Source organism: Gracilinanus agilis, chromosome 3 (assembly GCF_016433145.1).
Source record: "Gracilinanus agilis isolate LMUSP501 chromosome 3, AgileGrace, whole genome shotgun sequence".
Classification (NCBI taxonomy): domain Eukaryota; kingdom Metazoa; phylum Chordata; class Mammalia; order Didelphimorphia; family Didelphidae; genus Gracilinanus; species Gracilinanus agilis.
Genome location: NC_058132.1, coordinates 416,404,830 through 416,420,093, shown reverse-complemented (window position 1 = coordinate 416,420,093; position 15,264 = coordinate 416,404,830). Strand labels below are relative to the sequence as shown.

General features: G+C 40.4%; 1 protein-coding gene across 1 annotated transcript; it reads right to left on the bottom strand.

Moving 5' to 3' along the window:
• Nucleotides 1–722: 722 nt before the first annotated feature.
• LOC123241651 (keratin-associated protein 21-1-like) lies at nucleotides 723–1,016 on the bottom strand. Its single transcript, XM_044669238.1, has one exon. It carries the CDS (start codon nucleotides 1,014–1,016, stop codon nucleotides 723–725), a length of 294 nt encoding a protein of 97 aa, XP_044525173.1.
• Nucleotides 1,017–15,264: the final 14,248 nt, after the last annotated feature.

Genomic DNA, 15,264 nt, shown 5'->3' with positions numbered 1-15,264 from the left:
CCACTCATTTTTCATTTTTTTGCCACCACAAAGAGCATGGCTATGAATATTTTTGTATAAACACTTTTCCTTATTATCTCTTTGGGATACAAACCCAATAGTGGTATGACTGGATCAAAGGGTATACATTCTTTTAAAGCCCTTTGGACATAATTCCAAGTTGCCTTCCAGAATAGCTGGAGAAATCCAATTTTGGAAAAACATTTAACAGGGAAATGATTTTTAACAGAAATCTGGAAAGGCATGACCTCACTGCAAAAGATGAATTGGAAAAAAAAATATTCTGCAATAACAGAGATGAGTAGATAAAAGCTGAAAATATCTTCATGATGTGAGATTGAAACCCAAGTACAGTGACATCAAAGAAGAGAAGTGAAAGTTTTGTTAAACCAGTAAAACAAGTTTATTCAAAAATTATACAGACACTTCAGCTGTGGTGTGTCAAAGATGAGCAAACTTGCTCAAAATGAAATGGGAGAATCCCTCTTCATGAAAGGTTAGACTCTATGGCTTTTCCAAAGGGACAGGTCCCATCACTTCTCAGTCCCATCCACTTCACTGCCCCGACTATGACATATTTATTCCAAGGTCCTGTTGTGGTAGCTCTCCCATGCCACCCAGCTATAGAGGCAGATAGAATGTGATGCCCTTACAGTGATGTGGAATTAGCTCAAAGAAGAGAGGAACAAGGATTCCATGAGAAGCCAGGAACAAGTGGTTTTTCAGTAGAAGCTACAGGAAGAATATCTTCCACAGCAAGAAGGGCGGCAGCAGCCATAGCCATAGCCACCATAGCCATAACCTAGACCACGGAAGCTGCCACATCCACAGCCATAACCAGAACCATAGCCACCATAGCCATAGCCTAGGCCACGGAAGCTGCCACATCCACAGCCATAACCAGAGCCATAGCCACCATAACCATAGCCTAAGCCACGGAAGCAGCCACATCCACAGCCATAACCAGAGCCATAGCCATAGCCCAGGCCTCCATAGCAGCTGCCATAGTAGCTCATTGTGTCAGGATTCTCAGAGTTGGATGGATGTCAGGGGTAGGCTGTGTGAGTGTGTATGGAACCATCCACCCAACAACTTTTATACACCTCCACAAGGAGGTGTGGCCAGCCCACACCAGAACTGCATGATTCCCATTAATGAAATTGTCAGGGCAATATCACGTTCTTGTTATTGTTTGTTTCCTGACACCAATTCTTTTAGCCCATTAAAGGTTTTCATTTCTCTCAAGCTGCTGTTTCTCTGAGAAGGCTCTGCCATGATCTTGTTCCTATAATGAAAAATGATTATAGTGTTGCCAAAGCCTATGTGGTTAATGTGACTCTTGTCCTACCCGGGTGTCATGGCAGTCATCTCCCAGGTGGCATTGTCCTCCTTCTATTGTAATTAACCCTCTGGCCTTCTGATTCTTTAGCTGGGGTATGGAATCCTGTGTCTCTTAATCAGAACTTCTTGGGACAGAATAGTTTATGCAAATTTCAGATTGGAATTGAGATTGTGGTGGTACAGAAATGTATGAAAAACGTCAATCAAAAAATCTTTCCCCAAACATCCAAAGAATAGACTACCTCCTCAGAGTTTCCACTATGCCAGCCACAGTGCACGTGGTTTGGGATGCAAGGAAATGTCAACAGAGTCCCTCTCCTTGGAACATTCTAAAATTCCAAGGCTGGTGACGACATGAAAACAATAAGGCACCTGTCACAAACATAGATAGGTGATGGGAAAATATTTCAGAAGCAGAGACACCACTAGAGGAAAGGGGGCAAGGCCACAAGCCACAGGTGAGCTTAGAATTGAGAATATAACAGACTGGAGAAGAAGGGAAAGAGAGAAGAGGATTCTGAAGAAAGTGGACAATCAACAAGTGCAAAGACAAAACCGAACCAAAGAAGATAGGCTAGTATGGGTAGGACCATGAAATGTGAGGAGGAAAATAAGGTCTACTGAAACTGAAAGGTGGGAAAGAGCCAGCTAAAGAAGATGGTCAAATGCTTGACAGAAGCTTTCTTTATAAATTAGGACAAAATCTGAAGCAACTGGAGTTTATGTCATTGATGCGGCAGCTAGTAATTCAGGGGGTTATAGTAGGAGAGGAATCAGAAGTATGCGTAATTAAAATACTTTGGGCATTTGAGTGGAGAAAGAATCTGAGTATGAAAAAGACTGAGGCAGGGAAGCCTATCAAAGGCATTGCACGGAGGTGCTATAAGGGTCTGATTTAAAAAGGAGAGGGGGTAAGTGGAGAGAAATATTTGGACGCCATAGATGTGAAGATGGAAAGGACAAATTTTGTCAACTAATCAGGCAATAGCAGTGATAGTGAGGTTTCAAGGATGTCCCTGAGATTATGAACCCTAGATCTTGTTTTGATTTTTGGTGCTCTTGTTTTTTTAAACCCTTACCTTCTGTCTTAGAATTAATTCTAAGACAGAAGAAGGGCAAGGGCTAGGTAATTAGGGGTAAGTGACTTGCCTAAGGTCACACAGCTAGGAAGTGTCAGAAGCCAGATTTGATCCCAGGTTCCCTCAACTCCAGTCCTGGAAGTCGAGTGTGCCAACTAGCTGCCTGATGTTGGTGTTCTTGAAAAGAGCAGAGAAGTTGAGGAAAAGTAGTGTGCTTTTGATGAGACAGGATAAGGAGATTACTTTAGACTTCAGGTCTTGGAGATGTCTAGGGAAAATGAAGTTGCAATTGTCTACCAAGTCAGTAAATGCATGAGGCGGCCTGGGGCTCAGTAGTCATATTGATCTGGTTGTGGAGACATGGCAATGAGTGGCAGAGAGAATGTCCCTGAAGTCCTGAGACCTAAAGACCTATCTACCTCTGTAGAAAAGACAGTGGAGAGAAAGAAAAGAGATACAACTTTAGGATTCAGTTAGAAATAATGGGATTGAGATGTGGTGATGGTGGGACATCTAAGGTCACCAGAAAGAAATAGTTAGGCTAGAAGAGCAGTGTCAAGCACATCAAGGAGCACCAGTTAGCCTATGCTGTCAAAAAACAAAGGAAGGGGGGGCAGCTGGGTAGCTCAATGGAGTGAGAGTCAGGCCTAGAGACAGGAGGTCCTAGGTTCAAACCCGGCCTCAGCCACTTCCCAGCTGTGTGACCCTGGGCAAGTCACTTGACCCCCATTGCCCACCCTTACCACTCTTCCACCTATGAGACAATACACCGAAGTACAAGGGTTTAAAAAAAAAAAGGAAGGTCAAGAAGAAGGAAGACTCAGAAGAGATGATTAGTTTTGGTCATGAGGATGACCATTGAATACTTTTGAGAGGGCAGTTTCTCTTGAAGGTGGGGGTCAGGAATTAGATATTTAAGACTTGAAAAGGCAATTAAAGTAGAGCAACCAGAGATCCCAAGAGATTCCAATGACCCTAGTATAACAATTTAAATGTGAAAGTATTGGGAAATGTTGGTAATGTGAATTTGGAGAGGCTTGTGCAATGAGGAAATACTTTGACAGCCAGCTGGGCAAGTGAGTTCAGGAGAAATGCAGGTTTCCAGTTCAGGAGATAGGTGAATGGCAGAGAGAAAGAAACTGAGTCCATAGCAGATAAGGAGATAATCAGTAGGTGAGTGTAGTAGAGAAACGAGATGGCAGTCTAGTAGCTCTGATTGTGGAGTATCTCAAAAAGACTTCAACTAACTAGGAGAAAAATGAGCTCAAGGCATTTGGAACAATCAAAAGCATCTCATCTCTCCAGCTTCTAATCTTCTCACCATACCACTCTAAAGGATAAGGAAGTCTAATAGTATGTCACAGAACAATGAAAAATCCCACTGTGACCTCGAAATTGCATGAAGAAAGGCATAAAGGACTAATGCTCAAGAAAATGGATGTGATGGTCCACCTGTAACATGCAACAAGTACTGCTCAATACAGTCTTTGGCTCAGCTGGTGAGTATCCAGAGAAGTCCAGACCAAGTGGAGGAAGGGCTTAAGCCCTAAGATACTCGCTACAAGAAAGTGGTACTCTTGGTCAGAAAAGACATCCAGGGACTTGCCCTAGGCTTCTTAGGGTATTTTCATACCCACTCTGAAGTACAAGTAATAAATCTATCCTTTTTGATCCCTGTAGTAAGAACATGGATTCAGAAGTGGCATTCTCCCTCCATAAATTGATTTTTGACTTTGTTAAAGAAAATGAAATATTCTTTGCCAAATGAGAGCTGTCAAAGAGAGAAATTATCTTTTTCCTGAAGGATTATTTTTCATTGAAGAGACTTCAATACAATGTCTCTAGACAAATGATTGGTGAAACATTTGGAGGTATCTATTGAGAGGAATCAAAAAGAAAGTTCATGCTAAAGAAATCTTCATTTCAAAAAATCCAGTGGAAATACAGAATTAACATGCTTTTTGTGAATGGTGAATAATAATGCCTGGGAATGAAATATAGCATTTGAAATTTATTTTAAGGTAACAGACAGCAAGTGGGATAATATCCATTGTTAGTAGCACTTGTTCTGTTTCTTCCACCATCTGTAACAAGTTTAATCAATAAATATTTACTAAATACCTATTATTTGCCAGGTAGTGCCCTAAGCGCTTACTTTTTCCTTGAAGACTCATATGAGGGATATGTTTTCAGGGCTATGTTGGCCTGTGAGCTCTACTGAATCCAAAGATCAGGAGCTAGGCAATAGAGCAACAAAACAGATGTTCTCTTTCCCTGGGCTTTTGAGTTGATTAGAGAGTTTAGGTGTTTGAGTGATTTGTAGAACATCCTTGAAGCAATGGGTCTACTTCCTCCATGGTCAGGAGGGCCTCAGCTTGAGGTCAGTGTTGTGAGTTGGACTGGCTATGCATTGACTGAAGGAGATGGATCAATCTAAGGAGCAAGTTTCCTCAACAATCTTTAGACTTGGTGTGTGACTTTCTTCTATAGTCTTTGTGGTATGCCATTCATTTGTGCTGTCCACTAAATCTTTGGATTGCTTTGTGATAACAAAAGTGATGGGAGACAGCTAGACAAAGGATGGGTGAAGCCAAATTCTAATAGTCAATAGGAATCCTTGGAAATGGAGGTCATGAAGCAGGAACCTGCCATAATAAAGATGTGAATCTTTCTGAAACCTCAAAGAAGAAACCACTGTCCATATGTCCCCAGACTGTGAGATAAGGCCTGTAGCTTATAGGGATAGAAGCCTTGCTTTGGTAAAGTGGAGCCTAGGTTTCACAAATTACTAAAGTTTAAGTACTGAAGAAGTCCAATTTTAGAAAGACATTTAACAGTGAAATGATTTTTTAACAGAATCCTGGAGAGGCAAAAGATGAATTGGAGAGAAATATTCTGCGTAACACAGATGAGTTAATCAAAGTTGAAAATCTCTTCATGACGTGAGGCTGAAACTCAAGTACAATGATTTCAAAGAAGAGACACGGAAATAATTTTTTATGCAAGTGAAACAAGTTTATTCAAAAATTTTAATAGACATCTCAACTGTTGTATCTGATGAGCAAACTTGCTGAAAATTAATCCCCTCATGAAAGATGAAACTGCATCATTTCCAGAAGGAGAGGTCCTGCTACTTCTCAGTCCTGTCCTCTTCACTACTCTGTGACATATTTATTCCAAAGTCTTGTTGTGGTAGCTCTCCCATGCAACATGGCCATAGAGGGAGATGGAATATCCTTACAATACTATGGAATTAGTCCAAAGAAGAAAGTGATAAGGATTCCAGGACAGGCCAGGAACAAGTGATTTTTTTAGTAGCAGCCATAGGAATAATATCTTCCACAGCAAGATGGACGGCAGCAGCCATAGCCATAGCCACCATAGCCATAGCTGCCATAGCCCAGGCCTCCATAGCCACAGCCTCCATAGCCATAGCCTAGGCCACGGAAGCAGCCACATCCACAGCCATAACCAGAGCCATAGCCGTAGCCCAGGCCTCCATAATAGCCGCCGTAGTAGCTCATTGTGTCAGGATTCACAGAGTTGGATGGATGTCAAGGTATAGGTTGTATGAGTGCGTATGGCACCATCTGTATGGTGACTTTTATACCCCTCTAGCAGAGACATGACAGCAAGTTTATGCCAGAATTGCATAATTCCCATTAATGAAATTGCCAGGGCAAAATTACATTCCTGTTATTGTTTGTTCCCCAACAGCTATTCCTCCAGCTCATTAAGTGTATTTTTCTCTTGATTTGTTGTTTCTCTGAGAGGACTCTGACATGATCTTCCTCCTGTAATGAGAAATGATTACAGCTTTGCCAAAGGCTAGGTGGTTAATGTTACTCGTGCCCTACCCAAGCTTCATAGTAGTCATTTCTCAGGTGGCATTGTCATTCCATTATTCTTGCCATTCTGGCCTTTTAAATTTTTATTTTTTCCAGATTATGTGTTGATATAATTTAAAATTTTTCTTTGACATTTTGCAACCCATGTTCTTTTTCTCCCATCTCTCCTCCCTCTCCAGGAAGGCATATTACATGATATAGGTTGAATACATATTACCATATAATGCATATTTGCCTGTTCATCATATTGTGAAAAGACACATTTATTGCTTACACTAGAGAAAAATTCATGGAGGAAATAAATTGAAGAATGGTGTATTTCCATCTGCATTTGGATGCTGTCTCTTCTGTCTATGGTGGTGGATATATCCTTTTTCATCATGAGTCCCTTGGAGTTGCCTGGATCCTTGCTTGTTGATAATAATGAAATCATTCAGTTAATACATTATTACTCTTATTGTGTTCAACATTATCCTGGTTCTGTTCACCTCACTTTATAGAAGTCTTCATTTTTTATCATCTTGTTTATCATTTCTTATGGCACAATAGTATTTCATTACAATCACATATAAAACGTGTTCAGCCATTCTACATCCCTTCAGTTTCCAGTTCTTTGCCACCAAAAAAAGAGTTGCATAAATACAGGTGGGTATTTCCCCCCTATCTTTAATGTCTGTGGTATACTCTGGACTTCTGGTACTTTAGTTGGGCTATGAAATCTTGCCTCTCTTAATAAGAGCTTCTTGAGACTCAAGTGTCAGAATAATTCACACAAAATTGAGATTGAAGTTGAGATTGTGGTGGGGTGAAATTGCTTGTGATATATCAGTCAAACAATCATTTCAAAGGCACCCAAAGCATAAACCATATCCCCAAGGTTTGTACTGTGCTAGCCACTATGCTCTTGATTGGGTACAAAGAAACATCAAAAGAGTCCCTGTACTCAGGTTGCTCTTATGTTCAAAAATGACTGAGAATATGAAATAGCAAGGTAGCTGACACATGACAAACATGAAGAGTTGATGGGAGATCTCAGAGGAGAGACAAAAACCACTACAGAAAAGGAGTGAGAACATGTGCCACAGACTAGTTTATAACTGAAAATATTTTGGACCAGAGGAAATGAGAAGGGAAGGAAGGAGAGAGGAGAGAATTTGGGTGGAAAGGCAGTTAGTATAAAAACAAAAGGGACATGAAGTGCAATGTCTGAGTGAAAGAAGGTAATCTAATGTGGACAGAACCACAAAATATTAGGGAAATAAAATCTACTGAGACTGTAAAGATGGGCATGGACTAGCTAAAGAACAGGGTAAAATGCCAGACAGAAACTATCTATTTAAATCAGCACATGATAGGAAGCAACTGGAGTTTACAAGATCATTGGAGTGGGGGGTGGGCTTTTTGGAGGTCATACGAGGACCAGGAATCAGAAGGGTGTTTTCAGAAAATCCCTGGGGCATCTGAGTGGAAAAGGAATCTAAATAGAAAGAAAATTGAGAGTCTATCAAAGACTATTGTTGAGAAGTGGTATTGGTGTGAAATCCTGATCTAAGATGGAGACTATGAATGATGAGAACTGTTTTGATGCCAAGATAGATGCAATGATAGTGAGATGTCAAGGACATTCCTGAGACTATGAACCTAAGATCTTGGCTTGATGTTAGTGCTCTTGAAAGGAGTAGAGAAGTTGAGAAGAGGTAAAGTGTTTTGATGAGGCAGGATTTGGAGATTGGTCTAGTCTTGGAGGCTTTGAGATGTTATGGGGACATGAAGTTGAAAATGTCTAATCAGACTTTATGATATAGGACTGGAACTCAGGAGAGATGTAGGTCTGGATCTGGAGATGTGGCAATTAGTGGCAGAGTTCTTTAAAATCCAGAGGTCCCTGAAGCTATGAGACCTAAGTGGGTCTTCTCTCTTACCTTTGTAGAGAAGATAGTGGAAAAAAGGAAAAGAGACGCAACTTTAGGGTTCAGTCAGATAGTGGGTCTAAGATTATATGATAATGGGATACCTAATGTAACCAGAAAGGGACAGTTAGACTACAAGAACATCATCATACACCCTAAGGAGCACCAGATGGCCATTGCTATCAAAAATGAAGTAAGGTCACAAAGAAGGAAGGTTCAAAAGTACTATTAGTTTTGGTCAGGGGGATGTAATTGGGTACTATGGAAAGAGCAGTTTTCTTTTTTTAAAACCATTATCTTCTATCTTATAATGAATACTATGTATTGGTTCTGTGGCAGAAGAGCTGTGAAGGCTGGGGAATTGGGGTTAGGTGACTTGCTCAGAGTCACACAGCTAGGAAATGTCTGAGGCCAGATTTGAACCCAGAACCTCCTATCTCCAAGCTTGGCTCTCTATCCACTGAGGCATCTAACTGCCCCTTGAAGATGGGGAATCAGGAACCCAGTATTCAGAGATTTCAGACAGTAAAAGGACAGCAGCCAGAGACCCTGGCTAAGCAGCATGTTACTCCAGAATAACCATGGCCTTTTTAAATGTAGAAATATTGAATTGTGCTGATGATATTACATTGGGTAGGATCATGAAATCAAGGCATTGGTGGAAGTCACCTGAATATGGGAGTTCAGGAAAGATGCTTATCTGGTACTAGATATGGGGTGGTGTGTGCCAGAGAGAAAGTAATTGAATCCATAACAGATGAGAAGGTCACCAGCTGAGAGAATGTAGTGGATAGAAGAGATGACAGACTATAGCTCTCTGTGAAGCATCTCTGAAAGATTTCAATTAACCAGTAGAAAAAAATAAGTTAAAGTTTTTCTTGGGCAGCCAAAGGTGCCTTTTTCTCTCCTCCCAGGTCCCAGTCCTCTCACAATTCCACTCTAAAGGACAGGGATGCCTAATAGGATGGCACAAGACATTGAAAAATCTCACTGTGTCCTTGAGATAGCATGAACTAGGGTATACAGAACTAGAACTGAGGAAAATGGAGTTGGTGGTCCATCTGTAACATATACTCCTCAGTGCAGTCTTTGGTTAAGCTGAAGAACATATAAAGAAATCCAGGTAAAAGAGAGAGCCTACTGAGAATGTTTCTGTCAAGAATCCAGCGGATACTCAGAGAGGTACATGTTTTTGGTGAATGGAGAATAATATGTAGGAGCAATATATAGCATCTGAAATTCATTTTAAGGTAAAAAAAAAAGGAGGATGTCCATTGATAGTGACATTTGTATAATTTCCTCCATGATTTCAAACACAAGTTCAATTTATAAACATTTATTAAGCACCTACTATATCTCAGGTAGTGTGCTAAGTTCTGGCTTTCTTCCTAAAAACCTGCCTGAGGGATCTGATTTTGGGAGCCATGTTGGTCTATGGAGCTGGGGAATCCAAAGGTTAGTAGCACAGATATGGAGGAGCAAAGCAGATCCTCTTTTCCTGAGCTTTTGAGTAGACTAGAGAATTTAGATGTTTGAGTGATTTTCAGGATACCCTTGCAACAATAGGTCCACTCCCTCTGTGGACTAGAAGACCTCAGCTTGAGGTCAATGTTGTGAGTTAGAGTTAGAGTTAGAGTGCAATTAACTGGAGGAGATAGGGCCAACCTATCTTGCCATATGACGATGGTCTTTGTGGTGGGCCATTCACTGTGCTATTCACTAAATCTTCAGATTGGTGGGTGATAACAAAGTGGTGAAAGAAAACTAGCCAAGGGATATGCTAAGCCAAATTCTAACAATGATCAGAGACACCTTGGATCTGGAGGTCTTGTACCATGAACATGACACCATGAACAGGTGAATTTTTTTTGAAAGATTGAAGATAAAACCCCTGTCCATGTGTGCCCGATATGTGGGAAAAGGGATGCAACTTATAGGGACAAATGCCTTGTCTTTGGTAAAGAAGGGCCTGGATATTATGAAGTGCTAAAATTGAACTACCACTAAAATCCAATTTTAGAAGGACATTTAACAGTGAAATAATGTTGGAGTTTTCAAAAAGAAATCTGGAGAGATATCGCCTCATTGTAAAAGATGAATTACAGAGAAGATATTCTGCAATGACAGATGAGTGGGTCAAGGTTGAAAAATCTCTTCACGATGTGAAGTTGAAACCCAAGCACAGGGAAGTCAAGGAAGAAAGATGAAAAAACTTTTTTTAATGTCAGTAAAACAAGTTTATTTTAAAATTGTAACATATATCAGTCATGGTATATCAGAGCTGAGCAATCTTGCTGTAAATGAGCTCGTTACAGGAGTCTCCTTCATGAAAGGTGAAATTTTGCATAAATTCCCAGAAGGGTAGATCCTACGACTTCTTTGCCCCTTAGTCCTTGATACTTTTCCACCCTGACTGTGACATTCCATGTACTACCTGCCAACCAGCTATTGAGTTAGATGGAATGTGATGCCCTTACAATGCTTTGGAATTAACCCAAAGCAGGAAATGCCAAGGATTCTATGACAGACCAGGAACAACAACAGGTTTTTCAGTAGCAGCCATAGGAATAATATCTTCCACAGCAAGATGGACGGCAGCAGCCATAGACATAGCCACCATAGCCCAGGCCTCCATAGCCACAGCCACCATAGCCATAGCCTAGGCCATGGAAGCAACCACATCCACAGCCATAACCAGAGTCATAGCCATAGCCCAGGCCCCCGTAGTAGCCTCCGTAGTAGCTCATTGTGTCAGGATTCACAGAGTTGGATGGGTGTCAAAGGTAGGATGTGTGAGTGTGTATGGCACCATCCACATGGAGTCTTTTATATACTTCCAGCAAGAGGCAAGGCAGAGCTATGCTTGAACTGCATGATTCTCATTAATGACATTGCCAGGGCAAAATCACATTCTTGTCATTGTTTATTTCCTGAAAACAATTCTAGCTTATTAAGGATTTTTTTCTTTCAATTTGTTGTTTCTCTGAGAAGTCTTTGTCACAATTTCATTCCTTTAATAAAAATGGTTATAGGGTTGACAAAGCTCATGTGACTGGTGCCCTACCTCGACTTCATGGCAGCCATCTCCCAGGTGGCATTGTCCTCTTTATATTACACTTGCTGGTCGATAGAACCCTGTTTCTTTTATTCAGAGATTTTTGAGACTCAAATGACCTAATAATTCATACAAATATAAGATTTAGGTTGAATTTAAAATCTTAATCTTACAACCATTCCAAAAGCATTGAAAGCACAAACTATGTTGGCAGTGTGTCAGATATTGTGTTCATAATTGGTTAACATAAGAAATGTCAACCGAGTTCCTGTCCTTGGGCAGCTCTAATGTTCTAAGGCCAGAGAGAACATACAAACAACAAGACACCTGCTACAAAAATAGAGTTGTTGTGAGGTCTCAGAAGCTGAGGCTCAAAACACTAGGGAAAGGGATACGACTGCTCGCCACAGGCAAGTTTAGAACTGTGTCTAATAGTCCAGAGAAAGGCAGAAGAGAGGGGAGGACAGAAAAAGGATTTGAGGCAGGATGGAGAGCCAACCCATGCAAAGGTAAACTGAAAGGGGCCTGCATTGAATTGTCTCAAAGAAAGTAACCTAGACTGGGCAGGACCATAAAATGTGGGGAGAGAAATAAAGGGTACTGAGCCTCAAAAAGTGGGAAGGAGTCAGATGATGAAGAGGGCACAATTCCTGGTAAAAGCTATCTATTTGAATTATGCCCAAAGGGCTTTAAAAGAATGCATGCCCTTTGATACAGCAATACCACTACTAGGTTTGTATCCCAAAGAGATAATAAAAAATGATTATACAAAAATATTCATAGCCAATCTTTTGTGGTGGCAAAAATTGGAAAATGAGGGGGTGTCTCTTGACTGGAATGGCTGAACAAATTGTGGTATATGGTGGTGATGGAATACTATTGTGCTGAAAGGAATGATGAACTACTTGATTTCTATATGAACTGCAATGACCTCCAGGAACTTATGCAGAGTGAAATTAGCAGATCCAAGAGAACATTGTACTGAGAAAGGGAAACTTTGTGAAATGATCCAATGTAATGGACTTTCCTATTAGTAGCAATGCAATGATCTAGGACAATCCCTATGGGGATTTATGAGAAAAAATGCTATCCACATTGAAAGAAAGAACTGTGGGAGTAGAAACACAGAAAAAAAATATATGACTTATGTAAAGATGGGATTTGTGCGAGGGGGATGGGACCTAGGAGCCAGAGAAGGAGTGGCTGATAATTGGTGACAGTTCGTGATGGTTGAGACCAGGGAGGATTCTGGGTAAGGCTTCAGAGGAAGGAGGAAGAGAAAAAGGGTTCTGGTGGAGGACATCCTGGCTTGGACCCAGTCCTGAGGGCTTCCTGAGGATCTTTCTTTGGACACTGAAACCCTGATTCCCTGGTCAAAGATTCCATCGCATCTCACCCAACAAGATTTCAGCCATAGAGTGAGCTAAATTTTTGGACACCATTTTGGGAGCGATCTCTTACTCTCCTCACCCCGTTACCCAACCTTACTGAGAGACCCTTTCCAGTCTAACTTACAATTATAGTAAAGGAGAGAAATAGAACATAGAAATAGAATCTGAAGGAGAAGAGGTGGGGGGAGATGCTTGGGAGTGGGAACCCCAAAAGTGGGAACCCCAAAGGATCCCTCCTGAATGAGAGACTCCATAGGAATAGAGAAGAGGGCACCCCAAATCCCTCTGCCCTTCACCCCTTTCCCCAATCCCTGAATTGTAAGTAATAAAAGCCATTCATTAGTCAGATAGCATTCTGGAGAGCTGAGAGACAACAAGGGGGAGGGGAGCTTGGTCTGGCATGCCTCCATCTTGAAGCCAGACCACTTGCTGTGAAGTTGACTGATCTTGAGGGAGGCTTGTGTTAACACCGCCCTCATTCAGAATCAATTTGGGGTAACATATACCTCATCTTATAGGGAAGCCTTGCCCCCAACTTCTTTGGGGCAGCATGACCATCCAGGTCACCCAATTTCAGGGTGACACCCTTTCCAAGTCTCCTAGTGCATATTGGCATGAGGGGAGAGCTAGAAGAGAGTCTCACTCCAACATAAACTCTCTCTCTCTCCCTTCTAATATTCATTGGTTACTGGCTCTCATTTATTATTACACTTATCACTTCTTTATATGGGTATAGGATTTGGGGTTTTGGTTTTAAATGATAACTCTATTACAAAAATGAATAATAGGTGTCAAGTGATAACACTTGTGTAACCCAGTGGAATTACTTGCCAGCTCTGGGAGCATGGAAGGAAGAGGGAAGGGAAAGAAAATGAATCCTGTAAACATAGAAAAATATTTAAAAAGAAAAAAAAAGCAAAATGATAAACAAAAAAGAAGCTATCTATTTAAGTGATCACATGACAGGAAGCAATTGGAGTCATTGGTATGGGGCTGGGGATTTTGATTTTAAAAGAGGGAAAAGTCAGAAGAAAGTCAGAAAAATCTTTTGGATAGCTAAGTGGAGAAGAGCTCTGAGTGGGAAGAAAATTAAGGCAGAGATGTCTATCAAAGGCACTTAGAGAAATGTGTTATGAAAGCGTGATCTAAGATAAGGAGTATTACTGGTGAGAAATGATTGGATGTTAGAGAGGCTGTGAAATTTTGTCAACTGATCAGATATGTGCAATGATATGTCAAATCAAAGACATGAATCCTCTTGAAGGGCATAGAAAATTTGAGAAGAGATAAAGTGCTTTTGATTTGGTAGGGTGAGGAAATCTGTTCTAGACTGGGTAACTTCAAGATCTGTAGGGGAATGTCAAGATGAAATTGTCTAATCACATAGGACATGATGTAAGACTAGAGTCAGGAAAGGTACAGGTCTCAATCTGGAAATGTGTCAGTGAGTGACAAATAGAATGTCCATTTATTATTTATTAAGTATCTATGATTTACCAAACAGTGTGCTTTCTTCCCAAAGACCCATCTGAGGGACATCATTTGGAGAGCCATGAACTGGCCTATGAACTGGGCAATGTAAAGATAGTAGCCAGGCTACAGAGCATGAAAGCAGATACTGCCTTTCCCTGGGCTTTTGAGTTGACTGGAATTTAGGTGTTTTAATGGTTTATAGTAATGGATCCACTTCTCTCATGAACTGGAGAATTTCAGCAAGTTAGATACCAAGACACTGGGTAAGGTTCCATGGCAACTTTCAGATTTGGTATGTGACTCTCTTCTCTGTTCTTTGTGATGGGCATTGAAATAGTGCTGTCCTTTAAATCTTTAGATTACTTGCTAATGACAAATTGGTGGAAGGCAGTGAGACAAGAGATAGGCTAAGTGAAATTCTGACAGTCATCAAGGATATGTTAGATATGGAGATTATGAACCATGACAATGACACCATGAACATGTGAATTTTTTTGAAACCTCAAAGATGAAATAATTGTCTAAGTGGGTCCACAAGGTGGAAAAAGGGATGCAACTTACAGGAACTAATGCCTTGTCTTTGATAAAGAGGGGCTTGGATGTCCAATTTTAGAAAAACTTTTTTCACAAAAAATGCATACAGAATTTATTCATTGATTGGTGTGAGAAAAGTACTTTGTAAAGCACTATTAGAAATTTGAGTTACTACAATTTTCCAGTTATTTAGCGACCATTTATTAAACTAGGTGATAGATAAAATGTAATTAAGGCAATTATTCTCAAAGTGTACAATCATTTAGGATATGAAATATACACAAAACATAAACAGAACTATAGTGCAAATAGAATATATAGAAACATTAAATCAAGTACAAAGGGCTATTCAAGTTCATTTCTTATTGGAATTTTAAATTAGGTTTCCTGAAGGTAGCATTTTTTTTAAAAAGAGGTAAACCTTTTTTTAAAAAGCATTTTTTAAAGGGGTTAAACAGGATGAAGGGCAGAGAGGAATTGTTTCCTAGGACATTTAAAGCATAGGGAATAGCGAGACAGAAGGCATGGAATTTAACTATAAATCTCTCCCAAGCTTAATTTTTACTCTCCCTACTTTCACATGTTGGCTCCTGATATTGCTGGGACACCACAAAATAATTCAACTTCTAAATC

What these genes read in the sequence shown, in the direction of transcription:
- LOC123241651 (XM_044669238.1), bottom strand. Translation starts at nt 1,016, where the DNA reads ATGAGCTACTATGGCAGCTGCTATGGAGGCCTGGGCTATGGCTATGGC.